Source organism: Pongo abelii, chromosome 3 (genome assembly GCF_028885655.2).
Source record: "Pongo abelii isolate AG06213 chromosome 3, NHGRI_mPonAbe1-v2.0_pri, whole genome shotgun sequence".
Lineage (NCBI taxonomy): Eukaryota > Metazoa > Chordata > Mammalia > Primates > Hominidae > Pongo > Pongo abelii.
In genome coordinates this window covers 94,411,785-94,425,975 of record NC_071988.2, presented here as the reverse complement: position 1 = coordinate 94,425,975, position 14,191 = coordinate 94,411,785, and the positions used below count along the sequence as shown (strand labels likewise).

General features: G+C 40.6%; 1 protein-coding gene and 1 non-coding gene across 6 annotated transcripts in view; one reads left to right on the top strand and one right to left on the bottom strand.

The window, feature by feature from the left end:
* Positions 1-1,493: 1,493 nt before the first annotated feature.
* Positions 1,494-1,617, bottom strand: LOC112133270 (small nucleolar RNA SNORA3/SNORA45 family). The gene has a single exon (XR_002914940.1). It is a non-coding gene; the product is annotated as a small nucleolar RNA SNORA3/SNORA45 family (small nucleolar RNA).
* A 5,060-nt stretch (positions 1,618-6,677) lies between these two features.
* The window catches only part of ANKRD17 (ankyrin repeat domain 17), a 182,866-nt gene continuing 175,352 nt past the window's right edge, over positions 6,678-14,191 (top strand). For all 5 annotated transcript variants that reach the window (XM_054554050.2, XM_054554049.2, XM_054554044.2 and 2 more), the window contains exon 1: positions 6,678-7,329. In XM_054554050.2, coding sequence (XP_054410025.1) covers positions 6,937-7,329 — 393 coding nt within the window. In that variant the 5' untranslated portion in view covers positions 6,678-6,936. The remainder of the gene's footprint in view (positions 7,330-14,191) is intronic.

The following is a 14,191-nucleotide window of genomic DNA, read 5'->3' as shown; positions in this document are numbered from 1 at the left end:
TTTAGGCCTTTTGCATATACATTCCTTTGGCTAGGAAGATTCTTCTCTGCTTTTTGGCCTATTTCCTACTATAGATCTCTGTTCACATATTACTTCCTCAGGGAAGCCCCAAAACAAAACAAAAGTTTCTAGCTCAGGTTTCCCTTGCAGCAGTTATTTCATTGGTGTGTCTTTCACGCTAGACCGTAAGCTTCAAGATATAAAGAACCGTGTTTGTTTTGCTAACCATTTTCTCACCTAACCCAGTGCCTGGTATGTAGCAGGTAGGCAACAAATACTAAGTGAATGAACATCCATGCTTATTCTGGCTAAATTGCTGTTTTCAACTCAAATGTCAAAAATTTCTTAAAAGCCCACACAGAAACAGTAACAACAACAAAAAAAGATAGGTGACATGAGTGAATAAGGACTGGGCATAATAGGAATTTATGGAAACTGTAGAGAATTGAAGACAGCATGCATTGTATAAAGGCATTCAAAAGTCAAACAACTTTGAAATGCTGTGATGACAAAGTATATAGCATGTTCATATATCACATTTGGCTATAGGCTGCCAGTTTGCAACACCTGTCTTAAGTAAATTGATATATTAATTATATATAATATTGTAGAGGGCATTTAATTCCATGAGAAAATGCTCACATATACTAAGTTTAAAAAAAAAAAAAAAAAAAAAAAAGCATGCTCCGGGATATCTTACTGGTGGATTGAAAAATAAAAATAAATAAAAAATTTTAAAAAGCATGCTAAATACAGCAGTGGCATTCTCATTTAAAAATACAGAGAAAACAACTGTGTAAAGGTTCATACTAAAATGTCAACAGTGGATATCTCTAGATGATAGAATTACATGTTCTGGTATGTGTGCTTTTTTGTATTTTCTTACTATTTTACAACGAACATGTATTGTTTTTGTACTCAGAAATAAATTGTTTTTACAAGGTAGAGAAGTAACTCAGGTGTCAATGTGGAGGATAAAGTAGAGTATAATAGGATCAGAGGCAGGGAGATTGACTATTGCAATAATATGGGTGAAAACTCATGAAAGCCTAATTAAGGCAGTGGCTGGGAAGACAGTGGTTATCAATGTTACCTGGTCCTCTCTGCTTAAACATATGCTTCAATTTCTACTTGATTATAATTGCTTATGTTGGGTAAACTCTCAGGTGGAAAGCAGCACAAGCCACTGGCTCCCTGTTTTGTTTTTTATTTTTTAGCACTTGTTGGCATTTAGTGAACCTCTTTCCCTGTGGCTTCAAGCCACCAGGACACAGGTCCTCCCCACCACTGCCTTAATCTTTTCCCAAGCTCTTCTGCTACATAATTTGGCCTTCATGATGACAGGCTGCTTTAGGAGCTTTTCCTTCCCTAGCACTTTGTAGTAGCTCTAGAAGAACAGAGAAAATAATTTACAATACACTGTGGCAGGCACCAACTCCTTGATGGGAATGAGGAAAGATGCCTGCCAACCTACTTTCTAAAACCAAGGTACAGTATGTTTCTTCCCGGACACTAAGGGGACACTGGTTGCCCCCATCAGTGAATCAAGACCAGCAGATTCTGAGGACTCCAGCACATTGGAGAAGAGCCATGTCAGGATGTGACTCTAGTCTCAGAGGGCTCCCTTTTTTTGAATTCCCAAGTCTTCCTCGCAGTATCTATCCCTTACCTCTTGGAATTTCAATCTTGAGTAGAAACCCAGGAAATATTTCTCAATTCATGGGATATCTTCCCCTTCTGCAGTATCATTGAGACCGCCTCTGTTTTCCTGTAATGATTTCATTCTTAGGCAGGTTCACTCTACATGATGACCAAAGGCCAGATGTAGCTTGTGGTTTTTTTTTTTTTTTTTTTTTTGCTTATTCCAGAAGCAGGTGCCTTTTTCTTGATAGTGCTAGCCCAAATGATAAGACTATCTCTGATTAACTTCAGTTTTGTTAATCTGCCCATTCCTGAACTAAACACTATGGCTGAATGATAGGATATTTTGGCTAGCCTGATTTGTGGGCCCACTCCTGTGGTATAAAAATTAGAATTAGGTAATGAATGATTGCATCTGGAGAAAGAGGGCCAGGTCTTTATCAGGTCATGCTCTGAAATCTCAGTGGCCTAACACAAAAGAATGCATATGAGCTGTAGCACAAGTGTCCCTAATTGGCAAGTAAGTATCCTCCAAGTGAAGAGTCAGGAAACTCTAGCACAAGTGTCTCTAATTGGGAAGCAAGTATCCTCCAAGTGAAGATTCAGGAAACCAGGAGTCCTATCTTGTGGCTTTGCCATCTTTAACACGTAGCTTCCAGTGCAAATTTGCTCATCTGCCTCAAGTTGGTGGGGAGTGGGATATATTGGATTGCTCATGTGATGTTTCCATGGGCCAGAGCTGGAATAGGAGCGCATCACTTCTCACATTCCACTGGTTAGAACCTAATTAGCACACCTAACCCATATACCTAATTGCAAGAGAGGCGTGGAAATATAGCTGTGTGGCCAGAAGAAGAATTTAGCATTTGCAAGTATCTACTATTCTGATCACTAAACATGTATTTTACCTGTCTTTCCACACACAGAACATATCCTGTCCCAAAGGAGACAATCTAAAGTTTTAACCAGTTACTGGAACAGGCTCAAAGTCTAGGATTTTCAGAAAATGTGCAGTTCTCTTCATTAGGTACAGACATGACCTAAGAACTAAAAAGACAAATTATCTTTATCATCACCCCCTATCCCTGCAAACCCAATATACAGTGGTAACTCTGGGACAGATAACTATAATACATTCTCTCATTCAGAAAAAAAAATGTGATACTGAACAATACTATTCATGTATAATAATGATGAAATACTGCATAAACATTTTGTGGCCCATCTCCTTGAAACTGAAGAAAGTTCTGATGAAACCCCAATTCTAGTCTTCAGGAGAAATTCCCTGTCCATTCTTTTGTACAGCTCCTTATATGAGCTTCTGAAATGTTCTTTTTTTGTCCATCATTCTCCACAGCCACATCCTATGTGGGTACTGGGGAGCTGTTAAGGTTTTATGCTCTATTTTTCTACTTATGCAAGCTTGGGGTTGGACAGTTACCCTCTGTTTTAACACCCGAACAATGATATTTGAGCCAGATTTAGTATGATTAATAAAATTCCTCTAAAAATGTAGTCTGATTGATTTGCTTCTGGTAACTACACCCAAAATTCTTTCTTATATAATTATCAAGCCTAATTTACTGCTTTGCTGCCTTGCTCCTATGCCAGTTCCTTTAGACCTTTATCGTAGCTATCTTGAAGCCATCTAAAATAATGACTTTGAATGGAAAGACCAAACCCTTTTCCTGATCTTTGTTGCAGGACTTAATCTCAAGGGTAACTATACTCAAGACCTCTTCTAGTTTTTTTTTTTTTTTTTTTTATATTATTAGAAGTCTTATAAAAGTCACCTTTTCCAACCCTTCCTGAGAAATATTCCTGTACACTCTTACTTCGGCGAAGTATCTCCTGAGTTTCTCTCTTTAGTAAAACCTTACTAAAAGTAAAATATAAAATTCAACACAGTATTACTTTTGCTCTTTTCAATCATTTCCTCTGGAGCTAATCTAAACAGATAGGTGATCTGATTTTGAATTATTTCCAGTGACAGTTTTACTAATTACTTTGCCACTGCAAACATGGGCCTCCTTTTTCTAGCCTCCAAATCACATTCTCTACCATCTGCTGCATCATAACTAAGCTGATGTAACATATTTTAGGTTATTGTCTTAGCAGTACTCCACTTCTGGTACCAATTTCTGGACTAGCTATGGTCATTCTAGCTCCTATACATATAAATTCTCAAATTTCAATTTTTTCTCTTACAAGAAGTCCAAAAAGGGGTGTTTCTAATTGGGGTGGCTCTCTTCCAAGTACTGTTTCAGCCACTCATTCTTCTTCTCTTTTCTGGCTTTGGCATCTCCAATATATAACTTTCAAGGTCACCATGCTCAAAGGCATCAAGTTGACGAAGAAAGAGTAAGGGAGAATAGGAGGACTTCATTAAATCTAAAAATGAGCATATCATTTCCATTTATATTTCACTGGCTAGAAGTTAATCACGGCCAGGATCGGTGGCTCACGCCTGTAATCCCAGCACTTAGGGAAGCCGAGGTGGGGGAATCACCTGAGGTCGGGAGTTCGTGAGCAGCCTGACCAACATGGAGAAACCGCCGTGTCTCTACTAAAAATACAAAATTAGCCGGGTGTGATGTCACATGCCTGTAATCCCAGCTACTTGGGAGGCTGAGGCAGGAGAATCGCTTGAACCCGGGAGGCGGAGGTTGCGGTGAGCTGAGATTGTACCATTGCATTCCAGCCTGAGCAACAAGAGCTAAACTCTGTCTCAAAAAAGAAGTTCATCACATGACTATAACCAACTACAAGGAAAGCTGTGAAATTTAGTTTAGCTGTGTGCCCGGGAAGAAGAAATAAGTTTCATGGGCTAGTCAGTCCCTGCCAGAGGTTCTAACAGGGAAAAAAAAAAGTTAGATAAAAATAAAAGAAAGTGACTTTACAGGCCTTGTCCATTTTAATAGTTTTGAATCTTATCCTACTAGTGAAATAGGATCATCATTTCACTTTTATATTAAAGAGCAAAAAACTCATTTTCTTCCAAAAAATGAGATTACTTTAAAGAGAGCAATTTTGGTAGCACGATAGACACAGAAACTAGACTGCAGAGGACTGACAAGTCAATTTCAGAAAACAAAAAAGATACTGAATGTAGACACTTTTTTGAGATGGAGTCTCGCTCGGTCGCCCAAGCTAGAGTGCAGTAGCACGATCTCAGCTCACTGCAAACTCCGCCTCCCGGGTTCAAGCGATTCTCCTGCTTCAGCCTCCTGAGTATAGAATCCTTTTTAAAGAAAGAAAGTTTGCTTGTGAAGGAAATAATTGAAAGCTACAGAAGAATTAGCTAAGGAACCAGAATTTGTAGAAGGTTGACAACAGAAAAGATAATAAATGGATGAGAAAGAGGGATACTGGAACTAGAATATGTATGAAGAGTTAATCTCACATATGAACAGGGAGTCTCTCATTCCTTGATACCGGAGAAAAGGCAATCTCAGGAAATTTCTAGCACTTGGAAAATTGTGAACTTCTAAGTTAAAAGTCATATAATGAAATGGGCTGGGATTTAAAGACTGCAAAAAGTATTCAAGTGGAAAGGGAGAAAAAGATGCAGAAGAATATACAAAGTAGGAGGGAGGGATGCAGCTGAAATTATAAAATCTAAATCAGTAGTGGTGAGACACACAATGCAGTGCTCTGTTCTACACTGGAACTCAGCAACGACCGTAGGAGAGGAATAGGCAGATGGTTACCACTCTGTATATATATTTACTATAGCACTTATTACACTGTAAAGCCCCTGGAAACAGAGACTTTGATTCCACAAATTATGCACACAGTAGGCACATGATGAATTTTTGTTTGAATGAATTGATTTAGTCATTGCCAATTCTGCCATGGTACTCTGTAGAGTACTGGCAACTGCCCACATTTCATATGGTATGCCAATGCTAAAAAGAAAAAAAATGCTAAAAAAAAAAAAAAAATCCAGGCATATTCAGCTAAACTTAGCAGTCTTAAAATGGCAACTATGTCAGCTGAGACATACTTTTAATCTTGTGCCAGTACATCTGTCTTTGATGTTTGCTTCATTTTCCGTATGCCACTATACTCCTACTAGACCAGAAAGGGATAATTCTGAGTTCAATGGGCTCCACTATCATTTCAAAAGTCCTGAAACGTCTTTAGACACCTAAAAATGAACCCACAACCCCCATCACAACGTTCCTTCCGAGAGAAGTATACAGACAACAATCATTATTTATGCTTGCTTCCAAGCTGAACCGAAGAGGGCCGAAAGAGCTAAATCAGGGTCAGTGAATCGTCTACAAAGTCTGGCACAGACCACGCACCCTTCCCGTGTCTTCCTCCCCTTGGAAACTTGAGGTGTAAGTAATGATCTTAGACATCTCCTAATCGACTGCCTTCATATTACACACGTGTAAACTCAGGTAGAGGATGTCTACGAGCCAAGCTTAAACTCAGGTAAAGAAGGCTCTTTTCCCAACACGACGCCATCTCTCATGATCCAAAGCTCTATCTCTCGATTTGGCGGTGGAAAAAAATGACCAGGAATAAAACTACGTACAGCAGTCCAGAACCAGGCCCCACCTCCCGGATCTGGCGGACAGGCCTCCCGTCAGCAAAGTGTCTGGACCGCGCTTCCGCACCTCACACTGCCCGGGGCCGGCTCCTCTCCAGCCTCCCGGTACTCCCCACATATCGCAGCACTGCGCGCCCGCGGGGCCCCAGACCCGGCCCTCGAAATCTCACTTTCGCCTTTCGGCCACCCGCGCGCCACGGCTCAGGCGACGGCTGATGGCGTCACTGCACTTCCGCCTGCGGCTGCGTTCTAATCACAAGCCAGGAAGGAAGAAGGGAGGGCTGCAGGGCTGTGTGTGCGGGAAATAGCGAGGAAAAAGAAGAAATCCGGGAGCTCGCGGGCGCTCTGGTTGCAATCGCGCCCCACTCATCTGTCCCCGCCATTCCCCTTCGGAAGCTGCCCCAGGCACACTTCCCCGGCGTCTTTCCAGTCTCCTCTCCTCTGGTTCTCCCGACACCCGGTCTCCCTCTTACGCCTCACCCTCCTTCCCTTGCTCCCTCCCTCTCCCTCTCCCTCCCTCCCTCCCTCCCTCCCATCGTCAGGCTCCCCGCCCTTAGTATCGCGAGACGAGGTGAGAGCTGGCGGAGCGGCGGCGGCGGCGGCAGTAGAGGTGACCGAGGCGGTGGCGGCGGAGGCGGCACTGATTGCTGTGTCGGCCCCAGTGCGGCCGAAGTCGCGGTAGAGCGTAGCCCCCACGCCCCTCCCCCGTCCGCGCCCTCCCTCTTTCCCTGGGGATGGAGAAGGCGACGGTTCCGGTGGCGGCGGCGACGGCTGCAGAAGGAGAAGGGAGCCCCCCGGCGGTGGCGGCTGTGGCGGGCCCCCCCGCGGCGGCGGAGGTCGGCGGCGGCGTTGGCAGCAGCAGCGGAGCTCGCTCGGCCTCGTCTCCTCGTGGGATGGTGCGAGTCTGCGACCTGCTCCTGAAGAAGAAGCCGCCGCAGCAGCAGCACCACAAGGCCAAGCGTAACCGGACTTGCCGACCCCCCAGCAGCAGCGAAAGCAGCAGCGACAGCGACAACAGCGGCGGCGGTGGAGGCGGCGGTGGAGGCGGAGGTGGCGGCGGCGGCACCAGCAGTAACAACAGCGAGGAAGAAGAGGACGACGACGACGAGGAAGAGGAGGTTTCTGAGGCAAGGGCCTGGTTTCAAAGGAAGGAGGGAGGAAGGGACTGTAAGGGATAGGGGCCGAAGGTGGGAGGGGACTTGCAGTGGGACATATTCCAGTGGGTTGATCTCTTAGGGGCCAGGCTTTCGACTGCCCCCTTTCTTCCCTCGGCCTAAATCGTGAGGTGTGGGAATGTGGGGGAGGGTAGCTGACACGTGCGGGTGGGAGGACCACGGAGTTCACAGAGTTGGGGAACAGCCTGTTATCATGGGATGGCTCACTTGGTTAAGGATGGAGGAAATTGGTTAGATTCCCTGTTTGCACGCCGGGGGGTGGGGGGGTGGTCTGCCTGGGGCCAGTAGGGCCACCTTAGTTTGGGGCGGGATCGGGATCAAAGCGGGAGGAGTAAAATAATAGGTAGATGAGTCTCTTGGGGACCACCTTGGAGGTTGATCAACTTCTCCCAGTTGTGAGGTGGAGGGGAGCAGTTTGAGGGGGGACGTAAGGTTGTAATGGACTCAGAGCTAAGTGTTTGTATATGTGAGGGACACGTGAGAAGCTGTACTTTTCCATACTGTTCTGCAGGGTTTTTCGTAACTATCCTGGCTGCTGAAGTAACTTCATTTCCTTGATCTCCCAGGGATTTTCGATGAACTGATGCTGTATTTGTATAAATTTATCAGTAACTTTAAATAATTACAAATGACCATATACATTTGTAAGTGGATGAAAAATATATTTGATCCTTACACGTACATACATACATGTCTTCGAATGTTTCCTTAGTGAGTTAGAATTAAGCTAGGACCTGTTGTCCCATAATATGGGACAGCCAAAGAGTAGGCTTTGGAGCCAGGCCTGGTTGTGGTGAGTTGGAATAGGAAGGCCTCTCGGTTTGTCCTAGTGATCTGGTTTCATAATAACTTTATAATTTTTCCTGGGTCCACAGACAGGCGGCGTTGCAGGATCTTATTCCTCACAGAAGCCCTTACGACCCAAAGGCTCAGTAAAACATACCATACTGACAACCAACTGAGAGTTAGCTTTACTAGTTATTAGCTCTTTTACCACTCTCTTGTCTCCTTCCTGAAATAGAATCTAGAAAAATCTTTATTTGGAAAGGAAAATCTTTATCAGCAGAGGGAAAACAGCTTTAAAGGCTGGTTTTAAACTTAGTTCTAAGAGGAGACCAACTGATTCATCTAAAAGTACCACTTACTATTTATTCTCTTCCACAAACATGGAACTTATTTTGATGCAAGTCTGGTTTTCTGAAAACTTCAAACTTAGATTTATTGAATCCTGGTCTCTGTTGAAATAGAGAAGTACCTTTTAAAGGATTTGACAAATGTCTATTTGTAGAAGACCAGATTCTCTTTTATCTCAGACTGGATGAAGTTGTATAGGTAGAGATACTAAATGTTGCAGTATGTATGACAAAAATATGCCAGTCCTTGTTTTTATTCCCTTTTAGCCTGTTGGATTCTGAGAACAGGTTTGTATTGATAGACTTATATTGGCCTACTTGGATGTTTAGGGTAGTGTGTTGCTCTGGCGGCATTTGAAACAAGGAAGAGAAAGATGTGATGGGGTCCTTATCCCTAATAAAATTTGTTATGGTACTTAGAATCATTCAATTGTATGATTCTTCTCAAAGGTGAGAAGCATTTTACAGATAATTCAGCCCTTTATTTTAAAAAGGAGGAAAACAAGGTTTAGAGGAAAGTGGTTGTGGTGGGTAGTAGCAAAAGTAAAAATCAAAGTTTTCTAATGGCTCAGACCTGTACACTTTTTAATGATAATTTATTTCCTTTTACTACCCTCCTGACATCATTCAGAAAAATAGTTACTGAATAGCAAGGTAACACAATCATGCAGCTATAGGCAAAATACCATTACTTAAAATTTTAAATTTCCTGAAAATATTAAGCTCTGGTTTAGAGCAAGGTTATGATAGTTGAACGCAGTACTTACTGGGATATTCTGCTGCAAACTTAACATACCTAGGTAGTTTTGTCCATTGGAGTGCGGCCTAATAAGCAGAACTTTTAGTAATTCCTTAAATCATGAAGAATGGCTGTAAGTTTGTAGGTATGTTTATTTTGTGGGTCAGGTTTGTTTTCCTTTTGTAATATAGGAATGGTTATGTTGACTTTGACCAACTATGGTAGTATTTCTATGTTTTTAACATACCTTATCCTGTCTTTTACATGGTGTTAAACAATGGGTTTGTCATTTGTTATGAAGATGAGTCAGGAGAAATACGTGTAAGAAAGTGTGCCCACTGGCCGGGCGTGGTAGCTCACTCCTGTAATCCCAGCACTTTGGGAGACCAAGGCGGGCGGATCACCTGAGGTCAGGAGTTTGAGAGCAGCCTGGCCAACATGGTGAAACCCCATCTCTACTAAAAATACAAAAAAATTAGCTGAGTGTGGTGGCAGGTGCCTGTAATCTCAACTACTTGGGAAGCTGAGGCAGGAGAATTGCTTGAACCCGGGAGGTGGAGGTTGCAGTGAGCTGAGATTGCACCATTGCAGTCCAGCCTGGGCAACAAGAATGAGACTCTGTCTCAAAAAAAAAAAAAAAAGTGTACCCATTAAAAAAATCTATACAGATGAGGGATGAGCAGACAAGAAAGAGTACAGGTTGTCTCTGCCCCAACTTCATCTTTTGACCAAAGTAAAGACAAATAAAAGTATAAGCTAAATGGGTGAGTTGTGTAATGTTTTTCTCTTAATTACCATTTTACTGACATGTCAGCAGAAGCCTAACTTTCTGGAGCTAGGATGTCTTGTGGCTAAAATCACAGTGTTGTCTTTTCTCTAATTCATTCTGTTGTAGGCTACACAATAAAAAAAAGTAGATAAAATGATCTTTAAAATTATCCTTCCAGTAAAAATCATCAAAAGATTAAAAAGGAATGCGAAAGGTTATGGTTTTGTGGTATTTAACCTGAAGGGATAACTTTAATTTAACAAAAATATATAGCTTTGCTATAAAGAAATGCTATCTGAATAATCTCTGTATCTGCCAAAAGAGGAAAAATGGAAGGAAACGAGAATCAATTCAAATAAGAGCTTCATTTAATTGTTGAACAATAAGAATATAATTTCTAGACATTGGAGTAGGTTATTGAGAATAGGATTTTACTTTAAAGTATTTCAGAATAGGATAATCATGTCTTAGATGATTTGCATAACTTTGGGTATACCTGGAAACAAATAAGACCAAGAGCTACCTGCCTCCCTCTCGCCCTCTATTTGACACAAAATCTTACATGTAAAATTGAAAATGCATAGTTTTCTTGGTTTTCAGTGAGTGACTGACCAATATGGAAAATACAAATATATTTTCTAACATAAAAGCCATGATGCTCTTTCAAATTAGTGGACAAAATTAATTAAATTGCTTTTGACTATTACAGGAAAAAAATCTTATAATTTCAAGAGTTGATACTTTATTTCAGAAATAACATTGCATTCTATTGAATGCATTTTTGATATGACTGAATGATCTTAGTATTTTTTCTTTCTTTTTTTTTTGGAGATGGAGTTTCGCTCTTGTTGCCCAGGCTGGAGTGCAACGGTCTGATCTCGGCTCACTGCAACTTCCACCTCCCGGGTTCAAATGATTCTCCTGCCTCAGCTTCCCGAGTAGCTGGAATTACAGGCATCCGCCACCAGGCCTGGCTAATTTTTGTATTTTTAGTAGAGACAGGGTTTCACCATGTTGGCCAGGGTAGTCTTGAACTCCTGACCTCAGGTGATCCGCTGGCCTCAGCCTCCCAGAGTGCTGAGATTACAGGTGTGAGCCACACTGCGCACTGCAATCTTAGTATTTTCTAAAGCAGAATTCAAAGGGGGAGAAACATTTTTGTTGAAGATGCTAAAAGTATAAATACAGTAGGAGTTGATCAGAATTTCATCTGTTTTTGTAAGTAACCTGTGACTAAATCAAGAGATAAACCTAGTGAGGAAATTTTAGACAAAGGGAGCCAGTAAATAAATTAGTACTGACTTAGTATTGAAAGGATTTGCAAGGCCAGGGAGGATCTGTTTACAAACAGAAAAAGAGAGTTGAAAATGAGGGAGAAAGAAAAAATATTTCAGAATTAGGCTGTGTTCAGCTTCATTTGGAAATATTTTTGTTTGTTTTCTATTGGAAAAGTGCTATCTAAATTCCTCTTTTGTAATGCTTAGAATCCTAGATTAGCCCAGAGAAGCTTGCTTGTTTCATCTCTTAATTGATGTAGCAGTATTTGTAAACTAGATGTTAAGATCTTTGAAGCAGTAGTCTGTCTTAATTATAATTTATCTTGTCTTCTCTCCTGCTTAAGCACAGTACTAGAAAAAAAAAAAAAATTTAGTGAATACCTAGTACTTAGGGAGGATTCAGCATTCATTTAGGAAAAGAAGAAAAGGAATGGAAATTCTTCCCTTTTTGGATCCAGGGCTTCTGAATAGCTGAAGTTTAGATTTCAAGATTTTCCAGTTTCTTAATTCCTTTTCTTAGTGATGATGATCTTCTGATAAGTATTAAGGGGAAAGCCAGTTAAACTAATAGGAATTGATGAATGCCTGGTAAGTACCTTAAGCCTCCTAAAATTTTTAAAGAGTAAATAAAAATGAATACTTATTCAGTACCTACTGTTTGTGAAGGCTAGGTAAAGGTTGAAAGTATGGATTTTGGAGCTTGGATTTAAATCCTTGATCCATCATTTACTAGCATTGTGACCTTGGCCAAGTTTTTAAATCTCTACTGCAATTTCCTCATGTAAATGGTATAAATGGTAATGATAGTAGATTCTACTTTATAACATTGTTATGAGAGTTAAATGAGTTAATACAGTTTTCACGTATTCTCATTTTATTCTTGCCATAACCCTATGAAGTAGGTGCTGTTATATTTCTTTCATTATTCAATAAATGTTTGGAGTTCCTACTATGTGCTAGGTATTGTGCTATACTGGGTGAGCAATAGTGAACAAAACTGTTGTAAGGCACCTCAATTTAAAAATACACCAATGAATAAATATTATAAGTTTGGGGAGGTGTGAGAGTGAGCTTAAGTGGTTAAATGTACATCTTAAATAATGTGTGAGTTTCAAAGTATACAAATGTTGGCAGGGAGCATTCATTTTACAGGTAAAGATACTGGCATAGAAGGATTTTAGGCAACCTCATCAGGGTCACATAGCTAATAAATGTCAGAATGGGATTGAACCTGGGACTGTTAGATTCTAAGCCTCCTCATTCATTCATTTATTCTCTCACTCATTCACATGCTCTGTTATGCTGTATGGTGTTGAGTACCATATTTCAGATATTGGCAAATTCAGCTTGTATAAGGGAAGACGCTTTTCAGCAGTTGGACAGCCATTGAAGACAAGTTGGTCACCCCAAGTTTTCTTTCCAGTTCTTCTGAAAAACTCACTAAAGAAAAAGAAAGCAAGAAATACAGAAAAGTATAGAAAAATAATCCATATTCCCACCACCTAGAATTAAGTTGTTAACAAGATGAAAACTTCATACTGAAAAACCACCCTTTCTAGAGGCGATTTACCACTTCTTCCTTGCCTTTCAAAATATTTACTTTTCAAGGTAATCTTTCCTTATTAATTTGAAAAAAAAAATGTTTCTTTTAAATAGAGATTGTTAACTTGGGGTCTGGATAGGCTGTGAATCCTCTGATACTAAACAAAAGATTTTGTTGAAGGTGCTTATAAGGCTTTATTTTTCTTCCTTTCCGCTCTAGCCCCATAGTATATGTGCAGGATTTTCATTAGATCCTCAAAGAGGTCTGTGACCCCCACCCTCTCCCTCCTACCTTGTTACTTTGAAACATTCTCACTACAGATTTAAGTGGGGAATTTGGTCATTTATTTGGATTATTAAGAGTTTGGAAACTGCTTCTAACTAAGCAGATGATGTGGTAACAAAGAAGGCTTATTTGTGAAGTAGTGGGTCCAAGATAGATCTCATCTTTCTGGTAAACCAGCCTTATGCCTACTCTCTTTTCTCTTATATCTTCATGTTTTGCCCTTTAATTAATGAAGCAGTTTACATTGTGTGCTGTGGACTGTCATATCTGAAAGCAAAAGCCTTGTCTTACTCATCTTTATATCTCCTGCTATACAGTACCATGTGTCTTATGTAAGTCTTTGTATCTCTGCTAGGTTCTCATGAAGTCCCATCTCTGTAGTAAGAATAACTCATAAATATTTCTTTATTAGCCACCTACTGTGGGAAATCTTTGGGACTTCAAGTCTTGAGGTAACAGAACTTGGTTGCAGGTATTATTTACAGTAGACCCCTGTGGGATGTTTTAATTGAACCATTATTTTTAGTTTAGTCATTTTTAACCTCACCAACTTAACTGGAGTTAGTATTGTGAAAGTTTTCAGTGTTTAATAAGCATCAAAGTAGCATATTTTGACTCTCAGAAATTCACTAGACTATAGGCTGTTTCTGCTGTTACCTGATTATGCCATCTAGTTGATTAGGAAAACAGTTTTTAGGTTCTTGAGGCAGTGCAGTTGCATTTATGACAGTAGTTTATCTGAATTTTTATAAGGATAATTTAATGGGTTAAAAAATGTGGATTTAATGAGGACCTTCATAATTTTTCCATACTTGACCACAGATGAAAGGGAATTTTTACTTCACATTGGTATGCGAAGTAGTGCCTGCTGGTACCACTTATATTTTTGTTAGGACCAGTAGGAGGCACCAACATCCATGGTGTAACTTACACCAAACCTAACTTTTTTCAGCTTTCATCTTTTCAAAAAAAAAAAAAAAAGTAAGTCATTAGGGAATTGAAGGTGGTGGGTAAATATGAATACCCTTCTAGTCCCTTGAACCTTACCTACCTGGTACAGTTATGCCC